Source organism: Giraffa tippelskirchi, chromosome 4, assembly GCF_054371585.1.
Source record: "Giraffa tippelskirchi isolate mGirTip1 chromosome 4, T2T-mGirTip1v1.2.pri, whole genome shotgun sequence".
In the NCBI taxonomy this organism is placed as follows: domain Eukaryota; kingdom Metazoa; phylum Chordata; class Mammalia; order Artiodactyla; family Giraffidae; genus Giraffa; species Giraffa tippelskirchi.
Window position 1 is genome coordinate 104,911,336 of NC_137278.1, and position 19,262 is coordinate 104,930,597.

Sequence of the window (19,262 nt, forward strand, 5' to 3'; positions counted from 1 at the left end):
TCATGGACAGTTCAAGGAAAAAAAGAGAACTTCTTTTTTCCCCCAAGAGTGAAGAATGGAGAATGACAGCTGAGTAGTTGGTATATATTTTCAAGGTAAGTGAAAAATGTCAAGGAGTTAAACTGTATGAGAGTTAAAAACAAAACCTTTTCATTATTTTCTTCTCAAAATAAGTAGTGACTGCTGCTGCTGCTGCTGCTGCTAAGTCGCTTCAGTTGTGTCTGACTCTGTGCGACCCCATAGATGGCAGCCCACCAGGCTCCTCTGTCCCTGGGATTCTCCAGGCAAGAATACTGGAGTGGGTTGCCATTTCCTTCTCCGAAGTAGTGACTGGAGGAGAATAATTTAGACAAATTATGATATATCAGTCACTCAGGGTTAATACGATATATAGATAATGATAAACTCTTATCCCTGGAAGGAACTCTGAACTGAGATCCACAGAAGTTAACAGACTTTCACAAGCTGACAGTAGTTAGTGAGAAAGCTGAGTCTCATATCCCTGTTTGCTAGTTCTTAGTGTAATGTCCTTTCCACCAGACTTAATGGGCAGTTTGGTTTATATTGGTTTTAGGAAGAAGCTATGCAGAGGGAGAGATAAAGCCTGGTTAGCAATTTACATGTTCGGAGCTGGGCTCTTATCATGGAATGTCAGAAAAGCAAATGAGCAGGTGTAATAAAATTATACCTTATTGCTTTTGAATGATAATTATGTTTATGAAGATTTAGTTTGTGTGTTATGATTAAGTAGAACCTAGTTTTCTCTAAAAGAAAAAAAAAACTGTTTTTTTTTTTTCACAGTATAAAATGAATTATTGCACAGCCAACTCTTGATGAACCACACAGGAATTATCCAGTTTGTGAAATATTTTGGACTTTCCCCCTGTCCTTCAACTGATCTCACTTGTTACAACTGGGCACTGAGTGAGACAGGTACAAATAAGGTGAATGTTCACAAGTAAGAGCGTGACTATAGTTAGTTTTACTTGATAACTAAAAGACATGTGCAATAAAATATTTAAAGTGAAAAAGTGAAAGTGTTAGTTGCTCAGTAATGTCTGACTCTTTGCGACTCCATGGACTGTAGCCCTCCAGGCTCTTCTGTCAATGGAATCCTCCAGGCAAGAATATTGGAGTGGGTGGCCATTCCTGTTAGGACCAACTGAATGAATCAGACCATTTCTCTCCATCCCTACTGCCAACTCTACAGTCCAAACCACCATCATTTTTTCACTGCAGTAGTCTAACTCATTTCCTTTGTTTGTTCTTAGTCCCTCCCAATCTATCATATACACTGTAGCTAGTGTCATCAAGGAAAACTTAATTCTTCTTTTGTTATTAATTTATTTTTTATTGAAGGATAATTGCTTTATAGAATTTTGCTGTTTTCTGTCATACCTCAACATGAATCATCCATAGGTATACATATATCCCCCTTTTGAACCTCCCTCCCATCTGCCTCCCCATCCCACCCCACTAGGTTGATACAGAGTCCCTGTTTGAGTTTCCTGAGCCATACAGCAAACTCCCGTTGGCTCTCTATTTTACATATGGCAATGTAAGTGTCCATGTTACTCTTTCCATACGTCTCATCCTCTCCTCCCCTCTCCCCATGTCCATAAGTCTGTTCTCTATGTCTGTTTCTCCATTGCTGCCCTGTAAATAAGTTCTTCAGTACCATTCTTCTAGACTCCGTATATATGTGTTAGAATACGGTATTTATCTTTCTCTTTCTGACTCACTTCGCTCTGTGTAATAGGTTCTAGGTTCATCCATCTCATTAGAACTGACTCAATGCGTTCCTTTTTATGGCTGAGTAATACTCTGTTGTGTATATATCCCACGACTTCTCTATCCATTCATCTGTCGATGGACATCTAGGTTGCTTCCATGTTCTAGCTATTGTAAATAGTGCTGCAATGAACAATGGGATACAAGTGTCTCTTTCAGTTTTGGTTTCCTCAGGGTATATACCTAGGAGTGGGATTGCTGGGTCATATTGTGGTTTTATTCCTAGTTTTATAAGGAATCTCTATACCATATTCCATAGTGGCTGTATCCATTTATATTCCCACCAACAGTGCAAGAGCATTCCCTTTACTCCACACCCTCTCCAGCATTTATTGTTTGTGGGCTTTTTGATGAGGGCCATTCTGACTGGTGTGAGTTGATATCTCATTGTGCTTTTGATTTGCATTTCTCTAATAATGAGCGACGTTGAGCATCATTTCATGTGTTTGTTAGCCATCTGTGTGTCTTTGGAGAAATGTCTGTTTAGGTCTTTTTCCCACTTTTTGATTGGGTTGTTTGTTTTTCTGGTATTGAATTGTATGAGCTGCTTGTATATTTTGGAAATTAATCCTTTGTCAATTGTTTCATTTGCTAATTTTTTCTCCCATTCTGAGGATTGTCTTTTCACCTTGCTTATAGTTTCCTTTGCTGTGTAAAAGCTTTTAAGTTTAATCAGGTCCCACTTGTTTACTTTTGCTTTTATTTCCGTTACTCTAGGAGGTGGGTCATAGAGGATCTTGCTTTGATTTATGTCATCAAGTGTTCTGCCTATGTTTTCCTCTAAAAGTTTTACAGTTTCTGGTCTTACATTTAGGTCTTTAATCCATTTTGAGTTTATCTTTGTGTATGGTGTTAGGAAGTATTCTAATTTCATTCTTTACATGTAGCTGTCCAGTTTTCCCACCATTTACTGAAGAAGCTGTCTTTGCCCCATTGTATATTCTTGCCTCCTTTGTCAAAAATAAGGTACCCATAGGTGCATGGGTTTATTTCTGGGCTTTCTATCTTGTTCCATTGGTCAATATTTCTGTTTTTCTGCCAGTACCATAGTGTCTTGATGACTGTATCTTTGTAGTATAATCTGAAGTCAGGAAGGTTGATTCCTCCAGCTCCATTCTTCTTTCTCGAGACTGCTTTGGCTATTCAGGGTCTTTTCTGTTTCCATATGAACTGTAAAATTTTTTGTTCCAGTTCTGTGAAAAATGCCATTGGTAATTTGATAAGGATTACACTAAATCTGTAGATTGCATTTGATAGTATAGTCATTTTCACAATATTGATTCTTCCTACCCAGGAACACGGAATATCTCTCCATCTGTTTATGTCATCTTTGATTTCTTTCATTAGTGTCTTATAATTTTCTGTGTACAGTTCTTTTGTCTCCTTAGGTAAGTTGATTTCTAGATATTTAATTCTTTTTGTTGCAATGGTGAATGTGATTTATTCCTTAATTGCTCTTTCTGATTTTTCATTGTTGGTATATAGAAATGCAAGTGATTTTGTATCGTGCAACTTTGTTAAATTCACTGATTAGCTCTAGTAATTTTCTGAAACTATCTTTTGGGTTTTCTGTGTAGAGTATCATGTCATCTGCAACAGTGAGAGCTTTACTTCTTTTCCCATCTGGATTCCTTTTATTACTTTTTCTTCTCTGATTGCTATAGCTAGGACTTCCAGAATTATGTTGAATGCCAGTAGCAAAAGCGGACACCCTTGTCTTGTTCCTGATCTTAGGGGGATTGCTTTCAGTTTTTCACCATTGAGAATAATGTTTGCTGTAGGCTTATCATATATGGCCTTTGCTATGTTGAGGTAGGTTTCTTCTATGCCCATTTTTTGAAGAGTTTTAATCATGAATAAGTGCTGAATTTTGTCAAAGGCTTTTTCTGCATCTGTTGAGATGATCATATGGTTTTTTTCTTTCAATTTGTTAATATGGCATATCACATTGATTGATTTGCGTACATTGAAGAATCCTTGCATCCCTGGAGTAAACCCAACTTGATCATGGTGTATGAGCTTTTTGATGTGTTGCTGAATTCTGTGTGCTAAAATTTTGTTGAGGATTTTTGCATCTATGTTCATCAGTGATATTGGCCTGTAGTTTTCTTTTTTTGTGTTACCTTTGTCTAGTTTTGATATCAGGGTGATGGCAGCCTCATAGAATGAGTTTGGAAGTGTTCCTTCCTCTGCAATTTTTTAAAAGAGTTTTAGAAGGATAGGCATTAGCTTTTCTGTAAATGTTTGATAGCATTCTCCTGTGAAACCATCTGGTCCTGAGCTTTTGCTTTTTGGGAGATTTTTGATCACAGCTTCAATTTCAGTGCTTATAATTGGGTTCACAATTTCTATTTCTTCCTGGTTCAGTCTTGGAAGATTGAACTTTTCTAAGAATCTGTCCATTTCTTCCAGGTTATCTATTTTATTGCCATATAGTTGTTCATAATAATCTTTTATAATCCTTTGTATTTCTGCATTGTCTGTTTTTAACCTCTCCTTTTTCATTTCTAATTTTGTTGATTTGATTCTTCTCTCTTTTTTTCTTGATGAGTCTGGCTAAGGGTTTGTCAGTTTCGTTTATCTTCTCAAAGAGCCAGCTTTTACTTTTATTAATCTTTACTATTGTTTCTTTCATTTCTTTTTCATTTATTTCTGCTTGGATCTTTATGATTTCTTTCCTTCTACTAATTTTGGGGTTTTTTTTTTCTTCTTTCTCCAGTTGCTTTAGGTGTAAAGTTAGATTGTATTCGATGTTTTTCTTGTTTCCTGAGGTAGGATTGTATTGCTATAAACTTCCCTCTTAGAACTGCTTTTGCTGTATCCCATAGGTTTTTAGTTGTCATGTTTTCATTGTCATTTGTTTCTAGAAATTTTTTGATTTCCCTTTTGATTTCTTCAGTAACCTGTTGGTTATTTAGAAACATGTTATTTAATCTCCATGTGTTTGTGTTTCTTACAGTTTTTTTCCTTGTTATTGGTATCTAGTCTCATAGCATTGTGGCTGCAGAAGATGCTTGATACAATTTCAATTTTCTTAAATTTACTGAGGTTTGATTTGTGACCCAAGATGTGGTCTATGCTGAATGTTCCATGTGCACTTGATTAGAAAATGTATTGTTCTGAATTTGGATGGAATATCCTGAAGATATCAATGAAATCCATCTCGTCTAACGTATCATTTAAGACTTGTGTTTCCTTTTTAATTTTCTGTTTGGTTGATCTGTCCCTTGGTGTGAGTGGGGTGTTAAAGTCTCCTACTATTATTGTGTTACTGTCAATTTCTCCTTTTATGTCTGTTAGTGTTTGTCTTATGTATTGAGGTGCTCCTATGTTGGCTGCATAGATATTTACAATTGTTATGTCTTCCTCTTGGAGTGATCCCTCAATAATTATGTAGTGTCCTTCCTTATCTCTTGTAATATTCTTTATTTTAAGGTCTTTTTTGTCTGATATGAGGATTGCTACTTCAGCTTTCTTTTGCTTCCCATATGCGTGGAATATATTTTTCCATCCTCTCATTTTCAGTCTATATGTGTCTTTAGGTCTGAAGTGGGTTTCTTGTAGACAACATATTTATGGATCTTGTTTTTGTATCCGTTCAGCCAGTCTGTGTCTTTTGGTTGGAGCATTTAATCCATTTATATTTAAAGTGATTATTGATATATATGTTCTTATTGCCATTTTGTTAATTGTTTGGGGTTGATTTTGAACATCTTTTTTCTTCTGTTGTATTTCTTGGCTATATAAGTCCGTTTAACCTTTGTTGTAAAGCTGGTTTGGTGGTACTGAATTCTCTTAACTTTTGTTTGCCTGAAAAGCTTTTTATTTCTCCATCACTTTTCAATGAGATCCTTGCTGGGTACAGTAATCTTGGTTGTAGATTTTTCCCTTTCAGTACTTTAAATATATCCTGCCATTCCCTTCTGACCTTCAGAGTTTCTGCTGAAATATCAGCTGTTAATTGTACGGGGTTTCCCTTGTATATTACTTGTTGCTTCTCCCTGGATGCTTTTACTATTCTTTCTTTGTATTTAGTCTTTCTTAGTTGGATTAGTATGTGTCTTGGTTTGTTTCTCCTTGGGTTTATCCTGTATGGGACTCTTTGTGCATCTTGGACTTGATTGGCTATTTCTTTTACCATGTTGGGGAAATTTGCAACTATAATCTCTTCAAAAGTTTTTTCATACCCTTTCTTTTTCTCTTCTTCTTCTGGGACCCCTATAATTCTATTGTTGGTGTGTCTGATATGGTCCCAGACGTCCCTGAGACTGTCCTCAGCTCTTTTCATTCTTTTTACTTTATTCTGCTCTTCAGAAGTTATTTCCACCATTTTATCTTCCAGCTCACTGATTTGTTCTTCTGCTTCAGATATTCTGCTATTGATTCCTTCTGGAGTATTTTTAATTTCAGTAATTGTGTTGTTTGTCTCTGTATGCTTATTCTTTAATTCTTCTAGGTCTTTGTTAATTGATTCTTGCATTTTCTTCATTTTGTTTTCAAGGTTTTTGATCATCTTTACTATCATTTTTCTGAATTCTTTTTCAGGTAATTTTCCTGTTTCCTCTTCATTTATTTGAACTTCTGTGTTTCTAGCTTGTTCCTTCATTTGTGCAGTATTTCTCTGACTTTTTATTTTATTTTATGTTTAAAGTTGTTGTGTTTGAGGTCTCCTTTTCCCAGGCTTCAAGGAAAGTTGAATTCTTCCTTGAAGAAGGTTGAATTCTTTCTCCCTTTCGGTTTCTGCTCTCCTAAGGTTGATCCAGTGGTTTGTGTGAGCTTCTTGTAGGGTGAGATTTGTGCTGAGGTTTTGTTTGTTTGTTTTTCCTCTGATGGGCAAGGCTGAGTGAGGTGGTACTCCTGTTTGCTGATGATCAGGTTTGTGTTTTTGTTTTGTTTGTTGTTTAGATGAGGCGTCCTGTACAGGGTGCTACTGGTGGTTGGGTTATGCCGGGTCTTGTATTCAAGTGGTTTCATTTGTGTGAGTTCTCACTATCTGACCCTCCCAAGGGTTAGTTCTCTGGTCATCTAGGGTGTTGGAGTCAGCGCCCCAGCTCCAGAGGCTCAGGGTTTGATCTCCTGCAGTGCGCAGCCAGCTGTGTGCTTCCCTCCCTCCTTCTCTGCAGCCACTGGGACTGCAGCTGAAAACTTAATTCTGATCATGCCATTCTGTAGCTCGAAATCCTTGACTCCGCCTATGCCTAAAGCCATGAATCAATCATCTACAATTTGGTTTTCAAGTCCTTCTTTAATTTGAAGTTTTTCTTTACTTATCAGTATGCCTCTCTTCACTTTTCTAATTTTGTCTCTCTTAAGTCATCCTAGAGTGTGAAAGAGGGCAAACAAGGATGGTTTTGAGGTATTGGACTTGGGCAGCTGGATGAAAATACTTCTGGAGGGTCAGCTGTGTATGTGTGTGTGTGTGTGTGTGCGCACGTGCATCTATGTGTATGAGAGAGAGACAGAGAAAAGAGAGAACAATTGGGAGTTTGGATTTTAGACATGTTAAGTTTGAGATGCTTGTTCAGTATCCAAATGGAGATGTCCAGTGGGCAGTTGGAAGTCTGGAATTATGGGATAGGTCTTCAGCATCTATATAGTATTTATAACTATGAGACTTGCTGCTATCTCCAAGGTACTAAGTGTAGGAAGAGAAATGAGGTCTATGGTTTGAAACCTGAGACCTTCAAATATTAAGAAGTGAGAGGAATGAGGGAGAGGATGAGGATGAATCAGCTGAGAGACTGAGAAGGAGTGATCAATCAGATAGAAGGAAAGTAAGATTGAAGTCAAGTGAAGAAAGCCTTTGAAAGAGGGGAGATGATCAACTGTGTCAAATGCTGCTGCTAAGCTAAGCATGGGAGCTGATGATGGGATTTGGCATCCTGGGGCCAGTAGTGATGTTGATGAGAGCTGTTTTGACGGAGTAGTGGGAATAAAAGCCCTGTGGTGGTGAATGCAAGAGAGACTAGAAACAGGGAGTATAAATAGGCAACTGCCCTGATTGTGGTTTAGTCACTCAGTTGTGTCTGACTCTCTGTGAGCCCATGGACTGTAGCCCGCCAGGCTCCTCTGTGAATGCCATGGGATTTTCCAGGCCAGAATACTGGAGTGGGTTGCCATTTCCTTCTCCAGGGGAACTTCCCTGGAGTCCAGGAGATACCTATTATCTCAGGCTAAGTGCTGCTTTTCATTTTGAGAGTGTTATGGTCATATGTGAATTCTAACTATATAGAAGGAAAGTAAGGAAAGATATGTTAATCATAATTATATAGAAGTAAAGTTACTAGAGATTTCTTCAAGAAAATTAGAGATACAAGGGAACATTTCATGCAAAGATGGGCTCAATAAAGGACAGAAATGGTATGGACCTAACAGAAGCAGAAGATATTAAGAAGAGGTGGCAAGAATACACAGAAGAACTGTACAAAAAAGATCTTCATGGCCCAGATAATCACAATGGTGTGATCATACACCTAGAGCTAGACATCCTGGAATGTGAAGTCAAGTGGGCCTTAGAAAGCATCACTACGAACAAAGCTAGTGGAGGTGATGGAATTCCAGTTGAGCTATTTCAAATCCTGAAAGATGATGGTGTGAAAGTGCTGCACTCAATATGCCAGCAAATCTGGAAAACTCAGCAGTGGCCTCAGGACTGGAAAAGGTCAGTTTTCATTCCAATCCCCAAGAAAGGCAATGCCAAAGAATGCTCAAACTACTGCACAATTGCACTCATCTCACATGCTAGTAAAGTAATGCTCAAAATTCTCCAAGCCAGGCTTCAGCAATACGTGAACCATGAACTTCCAGATGTTAAAGCTGGTTTTAGAAAAGGCAGAGGAATCAGAGATCAAATTGCCAACATCTGATGAATCATCAGAAAAGCAAGAGAATTCCAGAAAAACATCTATTTCTGCTTTATTGACTATGCCAGAGCCTTTGACTGTGTGGATCACAATACACTGTGGAAAATTCTGAAAGAGATGGGAATACCAGACCATCTGACCTGTCTCTTGAGAAACCTGTATACAGGTCAGGAAGCAACAGTTCGAACTGGACATGGAACAACAGACTGGTTCCAAATAGGAAAAGGAGTACATCAAGGCTGTATATTGTCACCCTGCTTATTTAACTTATATGCAAAGTACATCATGAGAAATGCTGGGCTGGAAGAAACACAAGCTGGAATCAAGATTGCCGGGAGAAACATCAATAACCTCAGATGTGCAGATGACACCACCCTTATGGCAGAAAGTGAAGAAGAACTAACAAGCCTCTTGATGAAAGTGAAAGAGGAGAGTGAAAAAGTTGGCTTTAAAGCTCAACGTCCAGAAAACTAAGATCATGGCATCTGGTCCCCTCACTTCATGGCAAATAGATGGGGAAACAGTGGAAACAGTGTCAGACTTTATTTTTTTGGGCTCCAAAATCACTGCTGATGGTGCTTGCAGCCAATGAAATTAAAAGACGCTTACTCCTTGGAAGGAAGGTTATGACCAACCTAGATAGCATATTTAAAAGCAGAGACATTACTTTGCCAACAAAGGTCCGTCTAGTCAAGGCTATGGTTTTTCCAGTGGTCATGTGTGGATGTGAGTGTTGGACAGTGAAGAAAGCTGAACGCCAAAGAATTGATGCTTTTAAACTGTGGTGTTGGAGAAGACTCTTGAGAGTCCCTTGGGCTGCAAGAAGATCCAACCAGTTCATCCTAAAGGAGATCAGTCCTGGGTGTTCATTGGAAGGACTGATGTTGAAGCTGAAACTCCAATACTTTGGCCACCTCATGGGAAGAGTTGACTCATTGGAAAAGACCCTAATGCTGGGAAGGATTGAGGGCAGGAGGAGAAGGGGATGACAGAGGATGAGATGGTTGGATGGCATTACTGACTCGATGGCATGGGTTTGGGTAAACTTCAGGAGTTGGTGATGGACAGGGAGGCCTGTTGTGCTGCGATTCATGGGGTCACAAAGAGTTGGACATGACTGAGCGACTGCACCGAACTGAACTGAAAGTTAGGTAAGATATGTTAATTCTAATTATATAGAAATTCTATGTTAATTCTAAGTATAAAGGACTCTTGCTGGAAACCATAGCTGGAGGAACTGTAGTCAAGAAAGATTTTTTCTTAAACATAGGAAATGATACAGAGTATTTGCTGATGAAAAGGATCCAGTATGGGAGCCAAAATTGGTGATACAAGACATGAAGGGAAGAATTTTGAGAACAGTGTCTTTGAAAAGGCAGGAAGGATAGAATATGGTTTGGCCCTGGACAGGGGCTCAGTCCTTTGCAATGGGTGTTCATTCTATTACATTACAGGAGGTCAGGTCATCCATTGTAATGGAAGGGAAGGCAAAATGCAGTTACATTTCTCACATTGTATTTTGCCGTTGATTAGTTTGGTTCTCCACATTGTGAGCCTCTTAAGAGAAATAACAGTAAATGCTTTGTTTATTTTGTGGCAGAAATTTTTATTGTTCTATTTCTACTCTCTAGTACAATGCCTGGCACACAGCAGATATGCGATAAATGTTTAAATGAACAAATGAAGACACGGTCCTAAGCATGGGTATGATTCTCACTGAAATTGGATCATTTCCATCAAGTCTTGACAACTAGATTGATTTAATTGTGCATCTCTTGTCTGGGCCTACAGATAGCTTGACTGACTGGTAGAGTTGACTGATAGGAATGGCTGTGTTTCTACTAAAATCAATGATATTCCTTAGGAGTAAAATCAGTGACCTTTTGCTGCATTATTTTGCAATGTTCCTGGTTATGGTTTGCATATGAATTTACTATTTAATTCACCTTGAACCTTCTGAAAACTATCTATTCTCCTCAGTATCCACTTGGCACTTAGAGTTTACCATCACTGGGCATGTATTGTTACCTGTTATTGTAATCTAATTTACCTGTGAATGGGAGGGTCTTTGAGAATGGGAATTCCACCTTTACTGCTTTTTGTACTTAGTAATGCTTTGAAAAGAAAGTGAAAGTGAAGTCACTCAGTCTTGTCCGACTTTTTGTGACCCCGTGGACTGTAGCCTACCAGGCTCCTCTGTCCATGGGGTTTTCCAGGCAAGAGTATTGGAGTGGGTTGCCATTTCCTTCTCCAGGGGATCTTCCCAACCCAGGGATCGACCTTGGGTCTCTCACATTATAGGCAGATGCTTTACCGTCTGAGCCACCAAGGATTTCCCTGTAATACTTTGAATCATCTCTAATTAGAGAACCTGTCTTCTTCATCACTAAGTTAAAAAGGCTTAGTCCAGGCCCTGGTGCAAAACAGGTGGCAAATAAATGTTGAGTGAACAAACACGGGCATGAATGAGTCTTGTCTGTAGTGTGTGCTGTCAGTGAACACACCAGGTGTCCTTTTCTGTTTGGGGTGCTTATCCCCCAGCTCTCCCTGTTCTGCTTCTAACAGTTCATATCTGAACTCTTCTCCCAAGGACTATCCTTGAGCCGCTGGAACTATGTCATCCAGATGCTCCAAAACAAAATCCTGGAATTTAATGCTTTCCCCTTGGTAACTAGTAGCCAATGACTGAGGAGCAGGAATATGGGAGCTCTCTTGCCTCAAGGCAGCAGAAACTCTCCAGTGCAATTTACAAGCTAGGACTCCCTATAGGATTCGGCTGAGGCCAGGACTTCACTTGAAATTGCACCCTTGCTTGGCTTTTTATGCTTTCTTATATTGCTTCCCTTGCTCCCTTGTAGGTTTTCCCTTGAGAACACTTCCTTAATAAATCACCTGTACACTCATGCTTTCCTTAGGATCTGCTTTTTGGGAATTCAAGACCTTTCATGTTTATAAGCAGTTGATGTCAAGGGTAGGAGATCATAACCACTGTCTCTCTGAGAGTGTTAGGTTCTGCTTTCGCAGATGGTGTTTCCTGACAATTTATGGTCTCATCCTCCTGCCAACCAACACTGCAGGTGACTGTGAACAACATTTGATATTTCATTTGAGTGTCAGGTGAAAAGGCAATTCACAATTTCAGTAAATAATAGTTATTGAATTTGGTGAATATATTGTTGAATCACAGATCTTTCTAACAAAGTCAGAATGTATTTTTTTTGACTTTTTGCTCTTTTTGATTACACACATCTCTGTTCTCTTTCCTGAAGCAAGGATAATAAAGAGTTAATTGTAAAATCCATTTTTATATGATAGAGTGCAGCTTTCTTCTGTCTTCCTGTTTGTATATAAATATCCATTTCCACACACAGAGTCATCTATTTATGTTTTTAGTGATTTGCAAAGATCCTTTATCTGTAAAATGGGATTGGAAGTAATGTGGTTTTGGACTGGAAAGCACTTTAGCAACCAGCTGGTGGCCAATGCCTTCATTTTATAAAGGAGAACTTTTGAGACTGGAAGAGGTTAAGTAATTTGTTCAATATCACACAGCTTAGTTAGCGGCAGAGTAGGAGTAAACCCAACTCCTGGGCTGCAGGGCTCTCCACTGCTCCACAAAGCACATATTTCTTATTCACAGAATTGATATGAGGATTAGGGACCACATCTGTGAAAAATAGATTTAGCCTTTGGAAAGAAAGATGCTGGAGAGCTTTATGAAAGCTTTAAGAAAACTAATCTCATTTTAACCTTTTCTGTACAGTTGTTAGTTTTGTTCAGTTTTATGTTATTTGCCTCAGGCTCCTTTTGGCCAAGGACTAGATAATACACAATGCTTGATTTGAAAATCAATATGAAATATCTGGATTGTGTTAGAAATATGAATTACTTCAGCTGGTTTTGAAGCTGGGAACAGTTGCCTTCCTCAAGACAGCCTTCCAGAATGGCAATCATTTTTGTACATGAAAAGTTTTCTATTCCTGCTTTGCATATTGAGAATAAGGACAGTTGGATAGTTGCTTCCAAAGAAAAGTAGAAGCATAAATTAGTTTTTTGTTCAGCCAGGTAATACTTCCAAAGCTTGTTGTAGTATATCTTTAACAAACCATGAATTTTCTCTCCTGCCGAGTCACCACATCCTGCCTGCTTTCAACATAGTCAGGGAACCATTATACTAATCCACCATACTTTCCTATCTCTAGCAAGCACATGTAAGTGATAACTTTGAATATTTATTTTGATGCAAGGTGTATAAATCTTCTCTATGTCAACTTGTAAAGCTGGGAAATTGTGACTTGCTCATTTTGGTTACTTTAATTGTTTAAGTTTGGTTCTTTCAGTCCCAGCTTTGATATATGAACAGGAATGCTGCTTAATTTTTGTAGTGTTCAAAGTGATTTGTGTAGATTCATACCTGCGGGGAAGATAAAATTCGAGTATCTAACTTTTATATATGTTTTAAATTAGGTACGCTTGTATGCAAGACCTGATGCTATCAGAAGAGGATCCGGAGACTATGCGCTCCATATAGCAAAGAGATTAATAGAATTTTATGAAGACTACTTTAAAGTGCCCTATTCCTTGCCAAAACTAGGTAAGAATTTTCTTGGTTATTGTGTTGGAAGGACTTCTTGGAAGTGGAATTTCTTATTCATGCATGTATCTGAAGCATCCAGAAATATAAAAATTCCAAGGGTTTTATTTTTAGAGAAGAGAACAGAAAATAGTTTCTTCTGAAGAGGTAAAATAAAATTTGGTGTTGCTCATAGGAATTAAGAAAGGCATTATGGAAGTTTAAGCTTCCAAAAGATAACCCAAATAGCTAATTTGTTGAATAAGCACTAAGGTGGGGTGCTTGCCAACATTTCATTTAATCCTTGTAACTGCTCTGTGGGTAGGTACTGTTAGAATACTTTCCACATAAGGGAATTGAGACCTGGAAGTCTCAATTCACTCAGACAGCCAATCAGAAAAGGAGTTAGGATTTCAAGCTAGGTCTTGATGATTCCCAGAACTATTCAATATTTTTCACTAAGAAGGCACTCATTGATTGGTTTCTGTTTCCTAATTCTCAGATGTCAGACTTGAATTTATTGGTTATCCCTTAGATTATTTTTGTTCAGTCAGTCATATTTTGAGTACATATTTATAGTAAGTAGAATAAAAGCAAGAGACAAGGAAAATTGCAATGATGGAGATTGTATTCACATGTCTTTCTTTTACAAAGAGAGTAAGTTCAATAATTATTTGTTATATGAATAAATGAATGAATTTTGTTGTCCTAATTTGAATGAAACTGCTGCTTTTGCAGGGAGTGAGCTATGATGTTCCAGGAAGATATATATATATGTGTGTTTGTGTGTATATATATATATATATATATCCTATATCCATTAGAAGTGCTGAAGTGATTTTTACTTCTCAGAAAACCTGTTTTGAAATATTACATCATAACAGTTTGTTGTTCCTCAACCCTTCTTCCCCATCCATTATCCTTCTCAGGAACATTGTTAATCAACATCTACATAAGAATTATCACTTACTGACAAAAATAAAGTACTTACTTGATCAAAAGTATTAACATTTGAACCACAGTTCTTCTCTCTCTCTGGAGATGGGCCTATTTCACTAAAGTAACTGCCTGCTGTGTAGATTTAGTGGTCTTACCATCAGTGATTCAGAAAATAGAATAGTTGATGTTGTTGTCAATGGGTACAGCATACAGTTTTAATGAGTGATGGTACAAAATTCTGAGGTCTTTTGAAACATGTAAGCTTAGAATCTCTAAGCTTTTCTTTCAAATTTCTAAACAAATTTTTATTTCAAATAAGATCTATGTTTTGTTTTATTCTGCCTTCTTTATTTCCACCTCAATATCAACTTCCCTATTAGAATCTGCTGTACTGAAATCTCCCTGGTAGGCACCCAAGGCAGAAAGGAAGACCTGACCCCATTTTGCATGGGATGACACTGTTCTTCTACTCCAGGTAAAGCAGGCTGGGACCGTCCCAGCTTGACCCTAATGTAAAATTCACCAGTGCCATGTTGCTCATTCAGCAAGAGAAATAAAATGTGGATCTTTGTCCCCTTCAGACCGGTAATCAGTAGAGGAGCTCAATTTATAACTTCAGGGGGTTCCATGTAGTTGTCTGCTTGCAGCAGGAAGCATTTCTGTTCCTCTCTTTCACTCACAATTGAACTATGTGGGCTTTCATCCATAGAAAAGAGCTTTGTTCCCTGTTACTATTACTTGGTAAATTACCTTATGGCATATATAATTGAGTGATTTGACTTACCCCCGCACACTCCTTTTTATGTATCTAGGGGAATTTTCACAGCCCCTGCAGTTTGTACATTTTCTCTTAAAGCTCTACTTTTTTAATATACCTGTGGATATTTAGAGCTACATGTTAATAGATTTGTAAGTATGCTTTCCAAATACTCCCTACATAAAAATTCTGAAGCATAGAAGCATTTGGACAAATCCTTACTTTTTATCCCCCCCGGAGAAGGAAATGACAGCCCATTCTAGTCCTCTTGTCTGAAGAATTCCATGGGCAAAGGAGGCTGGTGGGCTACAGTGCATAGGGTCGCACAGAGTCGGACAGGACTGAAGGTGCTAAGCAGCATAGCATATCAGATGAAGATAAATGCCAATAACAGAGAGCTAGAGGGCTTCCCTGGCGGTCTAGTGGCTGGGAGTCCACTTTGCAATGCAGGGGATATGGGTTTGATCCCTGGTCTAGGAAGATCCCACATGCTACGGGGCAACTAAGCCCGTGTGCCACAACTACTGGCCTGCACTCCAGCGTCCTTGAGCCACGACTATGGAGATGAGAAGCCGAAGCTCCTGAAGCCCACATGCCCTAGAGCTGGTGCTGCACAGCAAGAGAAGCCCCCACAATCAGAAGTCTGTGCGCACACCTGGAGAGTAGACCCTGCTCGCCACAACTGGAGAAAAGTCTGCACACGGCAACAAAGACCCAGCCCAGCAAAAACTAGACAAATAAAAAATATAGAGAGAATGGAGGGGTAGGAAGTGCAGGGAGCAGATGGGGCATGGAGAAAAGGCTGAGGTTTTTAAAAGGGGGGATATTGAAAGCTTCATTGGGAAGCTGACTTTGGAGCAGAGGACTTAAAGGAGTGAAGGGGTAAGCCAAGGGGCTATCATGGAGCAAGGACTCTAGCCAGAAGGAACACAGTGCCCAGCTCTTGAGATGAGGGCTTTCATGTATTTGTGGAATAGCCAAGAGGCAAGTATGACTGGAGGAGAGTGATTTAATGGGTTGAGAAATAGCAGATGAGGTCAAGGAGTGATGAGTGGGTGACATATCATGTAGGGCCAGCAGGCTGTGGTAAGGATTTTTTTTTTTTTTAATAAGACGCAGATTTATTGTCCAGTTTTGAGCAGAAGTATTACATTATCTGGTTTCTGTTATAAAGTGTGTTCACTAGGCTGAATACACTGTAGAGCAGTGGTTCTCCACCGAGGGTGATTTTGTCCCTCAGAGGCACTTGGTAATATCTGAAGACATTTTTGTTTCTCGTAACTCAGGAGGGACTGGAGGAATGTACTACAGGCATTTAGTGGGTAGAGACTAGCAGTGCTGCTAAATGTCCCACAGTGCACGTGATAGTCTCCTACAACCAAGAGTTATCTGGCCCAAAATATTAGTGATGCTGAGACTGAAAGACCTGTTGTAGGGAGAAAGGACAGAGACACGAAAACCAGTTAAGAGGCTATGGCAAAATGCAGGCACAGTTTGATAGCTGCTTGGACTGGGATCTTAAGAGTGAGATAGTCAGAAGTGGTCCAATTCTAGGGATATCTTGGAAGTAGAGACAGCGATGAGCCAGATGTGAGATCTGAGGGAAAGAGACGTACTGTGAGTGAATCCAAGATTTTGTGCCTTATAACTAGAAGGATGGAATTGTCATTTACTGAGAGAGGATTGTGGAAAGAGATCATTTTAAACATTTAAGTGGCAGCTTGATGTCTCTAGGAAATTCAAGTAGACAGTTGAATTTATGAATATGAAAATTGGTTGAGGAATCCAGCTAGAAATACACATTTGCCAGTGTGTTATATTGGATAAAAGTATGAAGCTGGATGGGATCACCAAAGTTGTGAGAGCAGGTAGAAAAGAGAATAGGAACCAGGAAGGACTGATCTGATGTTTAGAGGTTAGAGAGATTAGGAGCTAGAGAAGGGCTACGGGGAGGAAGCAACTGATTAAGACCCTAAAGAAGCAGGTATATGAGATGTTTCCAGGCATCTAGTGAAGATAGATGAGGACTGAGAATTGATCATACACTGAGGCTACCATGTGAAAGTAACTAGTGACCTTGGCAGGAGTGCTTTTAGGTCAAAGGCCTGATGGGTGTGTTCAAGAGCAAATAGGGGTGCACTGGGCAGAGGAGGCAGAAACTAGAGACTGTGAGTGCAGATCACAGACCAGCATTTCTGAAAATTCCCCATGGGAGAGTTCTAATGGACAAGGAGAACTACTTGTGTTTTAAAAATGCTCACCTCTTGATAAGCACTGTTTCTGTGAACAGATCACTTCCTTACCTCACACGTTGTTCCTGTCCCAAGCTATATCAAGGGGGATGGGAACTTGCCTTTTTCTTTGATTTGGATTAGAGAAGCCGGAGAGGAAACACATAGATAAGAACAGTCTTCACCAGCTGACCTGACTCTACCGAAGGTTTGCAGAGATGTGTGCAAATGTGAATGTCAGGGTGTTAGACATTGCAAAATCCCAAAACAAACCTTTAAAACCTAATACTGAATCCTTCTTTTCTTAAAAATACCACTTTGCTATTCTGTCATAAACTCAGTAATGTCTTCTCTCTTCCCCAGTTCTTGTTCATTTCTAATGCTGAACAGTTTACCTTTCTCTGCCACTGTATCATCTCATATTAGCTCATCTCTAAGGATTTAAGTTTCCACTCCAAGTAGTTTATGAGAGTAGTTCCCTAAGAGGAATTCTGATGCTTGCTATTAGAACAAGATTGATTCTCTTTGTTGCATAACAATATTCCTGTAACATTTTCAAGCCCAAATAGGCAGCCAGTGTGTGCTGTGTAAGAGTTTGTTTTTAAATCTATTAGATAACTGAAACTATATTAGGTTTCCCTGCTGACTCAGACAGTAAAGAATCTGCCTGCATTGCAGGAGACTTGGGTTCAATCCCTGGGTCAGAAAGATCCCTTGAAGAAGGGAATGGCTACCGGCTCCAGTATCCTTGCCTGGAGAATATTCTTATCCACGGAGAATACCATGGACAGAGGAGCCTGGTGTATTAGTCTAAGGAGACTTATACTAATATTATAATATTTGTATAAAGTTTGTAGAGATTTTCTCTTCATTACTGCTAAGTTGTAATGTAAGGTATAGAGTCTACTTGATACAATAAAGCGAGCCTTTCTATAGCTCTGTGCCCTATTTTCTCGAGAACTCTCTGAGGCATGGAGGTTTACTTTAAAAGATGGTTGCTGTAGACATATAAAGAATTAACTTATCTTTCCTCCTATCTTCAAAACAATTGAACATAACTACAAAAACAAATGGACTTGTGTTTATTAAATGTGGGCCATTCTTAAAGACTTTATACCTTTTAACCTATTTAACCTTTACTACAGTCTTTTGAGGCTGTTTTTTCTCATTTTCCAGGTGACAGAGTTTAGGCGCTAAGTAACTATGTTCTTGAATCACACAGCAGGAAACAGTGGACTTGTAATCCAAAACCAGGCTTTTTAATTCCAGAATCTTAAGAATCTGGTGAAACAGATTCCAGAAATTTTGAGAATTCAGAAATTGAAATGTAAGTCACCTTAATAAACTAAGTAATTTGATTGCTAGAGGAATAATGGAGTAGCTATTTTTGTCAATTTCATGTTGATGTTAAAAAGTAATATGTGGTTCTTATAGAAAATTTGTTTGAAAAAGAGGCGTGACTTACAGTTTCATTACCAGAAGATGTGTATTTTAAATGTTTTTTTTCATGATGGACTTTTTAAAAGTCAATTAGATGGTAGATAAAGTGACTCAGATTTCTATTGGAATATTTTATTATTCATCCTATTAAATTTCCATTAATTATGGAAGTAGTTTTCAGTTTTCTTTGCTGTTACTGTATAGTTTGTAAATCAGTAAGTTCTATAAAGGAATTTGCTTGATTACTTCTTTTAAGGACAACATGCTTTTATGAAGAATATATTACTTTCCTGGCACGCTGCTGTACTTGTAGAGGAAGCATAGTTATTTTGTAAGAAGAATTTCTGGCTTCAGGGAGGTTGTGATTTTATTAAGGAGACAATATGATATTTACAGGAATGAATGGATTAGAGACTCACACTATATGGAATATAATTAAGCTCCAAAATTTTGTAGGGCAAAAATGTAGAACCATGTAGTTAAGGCTGTGGGATCATTGCAATGCTGTAGGCATGGAATGCACGTAAAAAGATGCCTCATCTTTACTTGATTCCTGAAAAAAGAAACAACTCTAATTAGAGGTGGAGAAGAAAGGGGAGAAGTTATTTTGAGAACTGTGTGGTAGGGAAAGCCATGGATACCTTGGGCTCTGTGTATCATGTTCATGA

At 38.6% G+C, this 19,262-nt stretch overlaps 1 protein-coding gene across 1 annotated transcript in view; it reads left to right on the forward strand.

The window, feature by feature from the left end:
• TRHDE (thyrotropin releasing hormone degrading enzyme) overlaps positions 1 to 19,262 on the forward strand; it is a 431,921-nt gene that overhangs the window by 128,040 nt on the left and 284,619 nt on the right. The window contains exon 3 of the mRNA XM_081483982.1: positions 13,122 to 13,248. Coding sequence (XP_081340108.1) covers positions 13,122 to 13,248 — 127 coding nt within the window. The remainder of the gene's footprint in view (positions 1 to 13,121; positions 13,249 to 19,262) is intronic.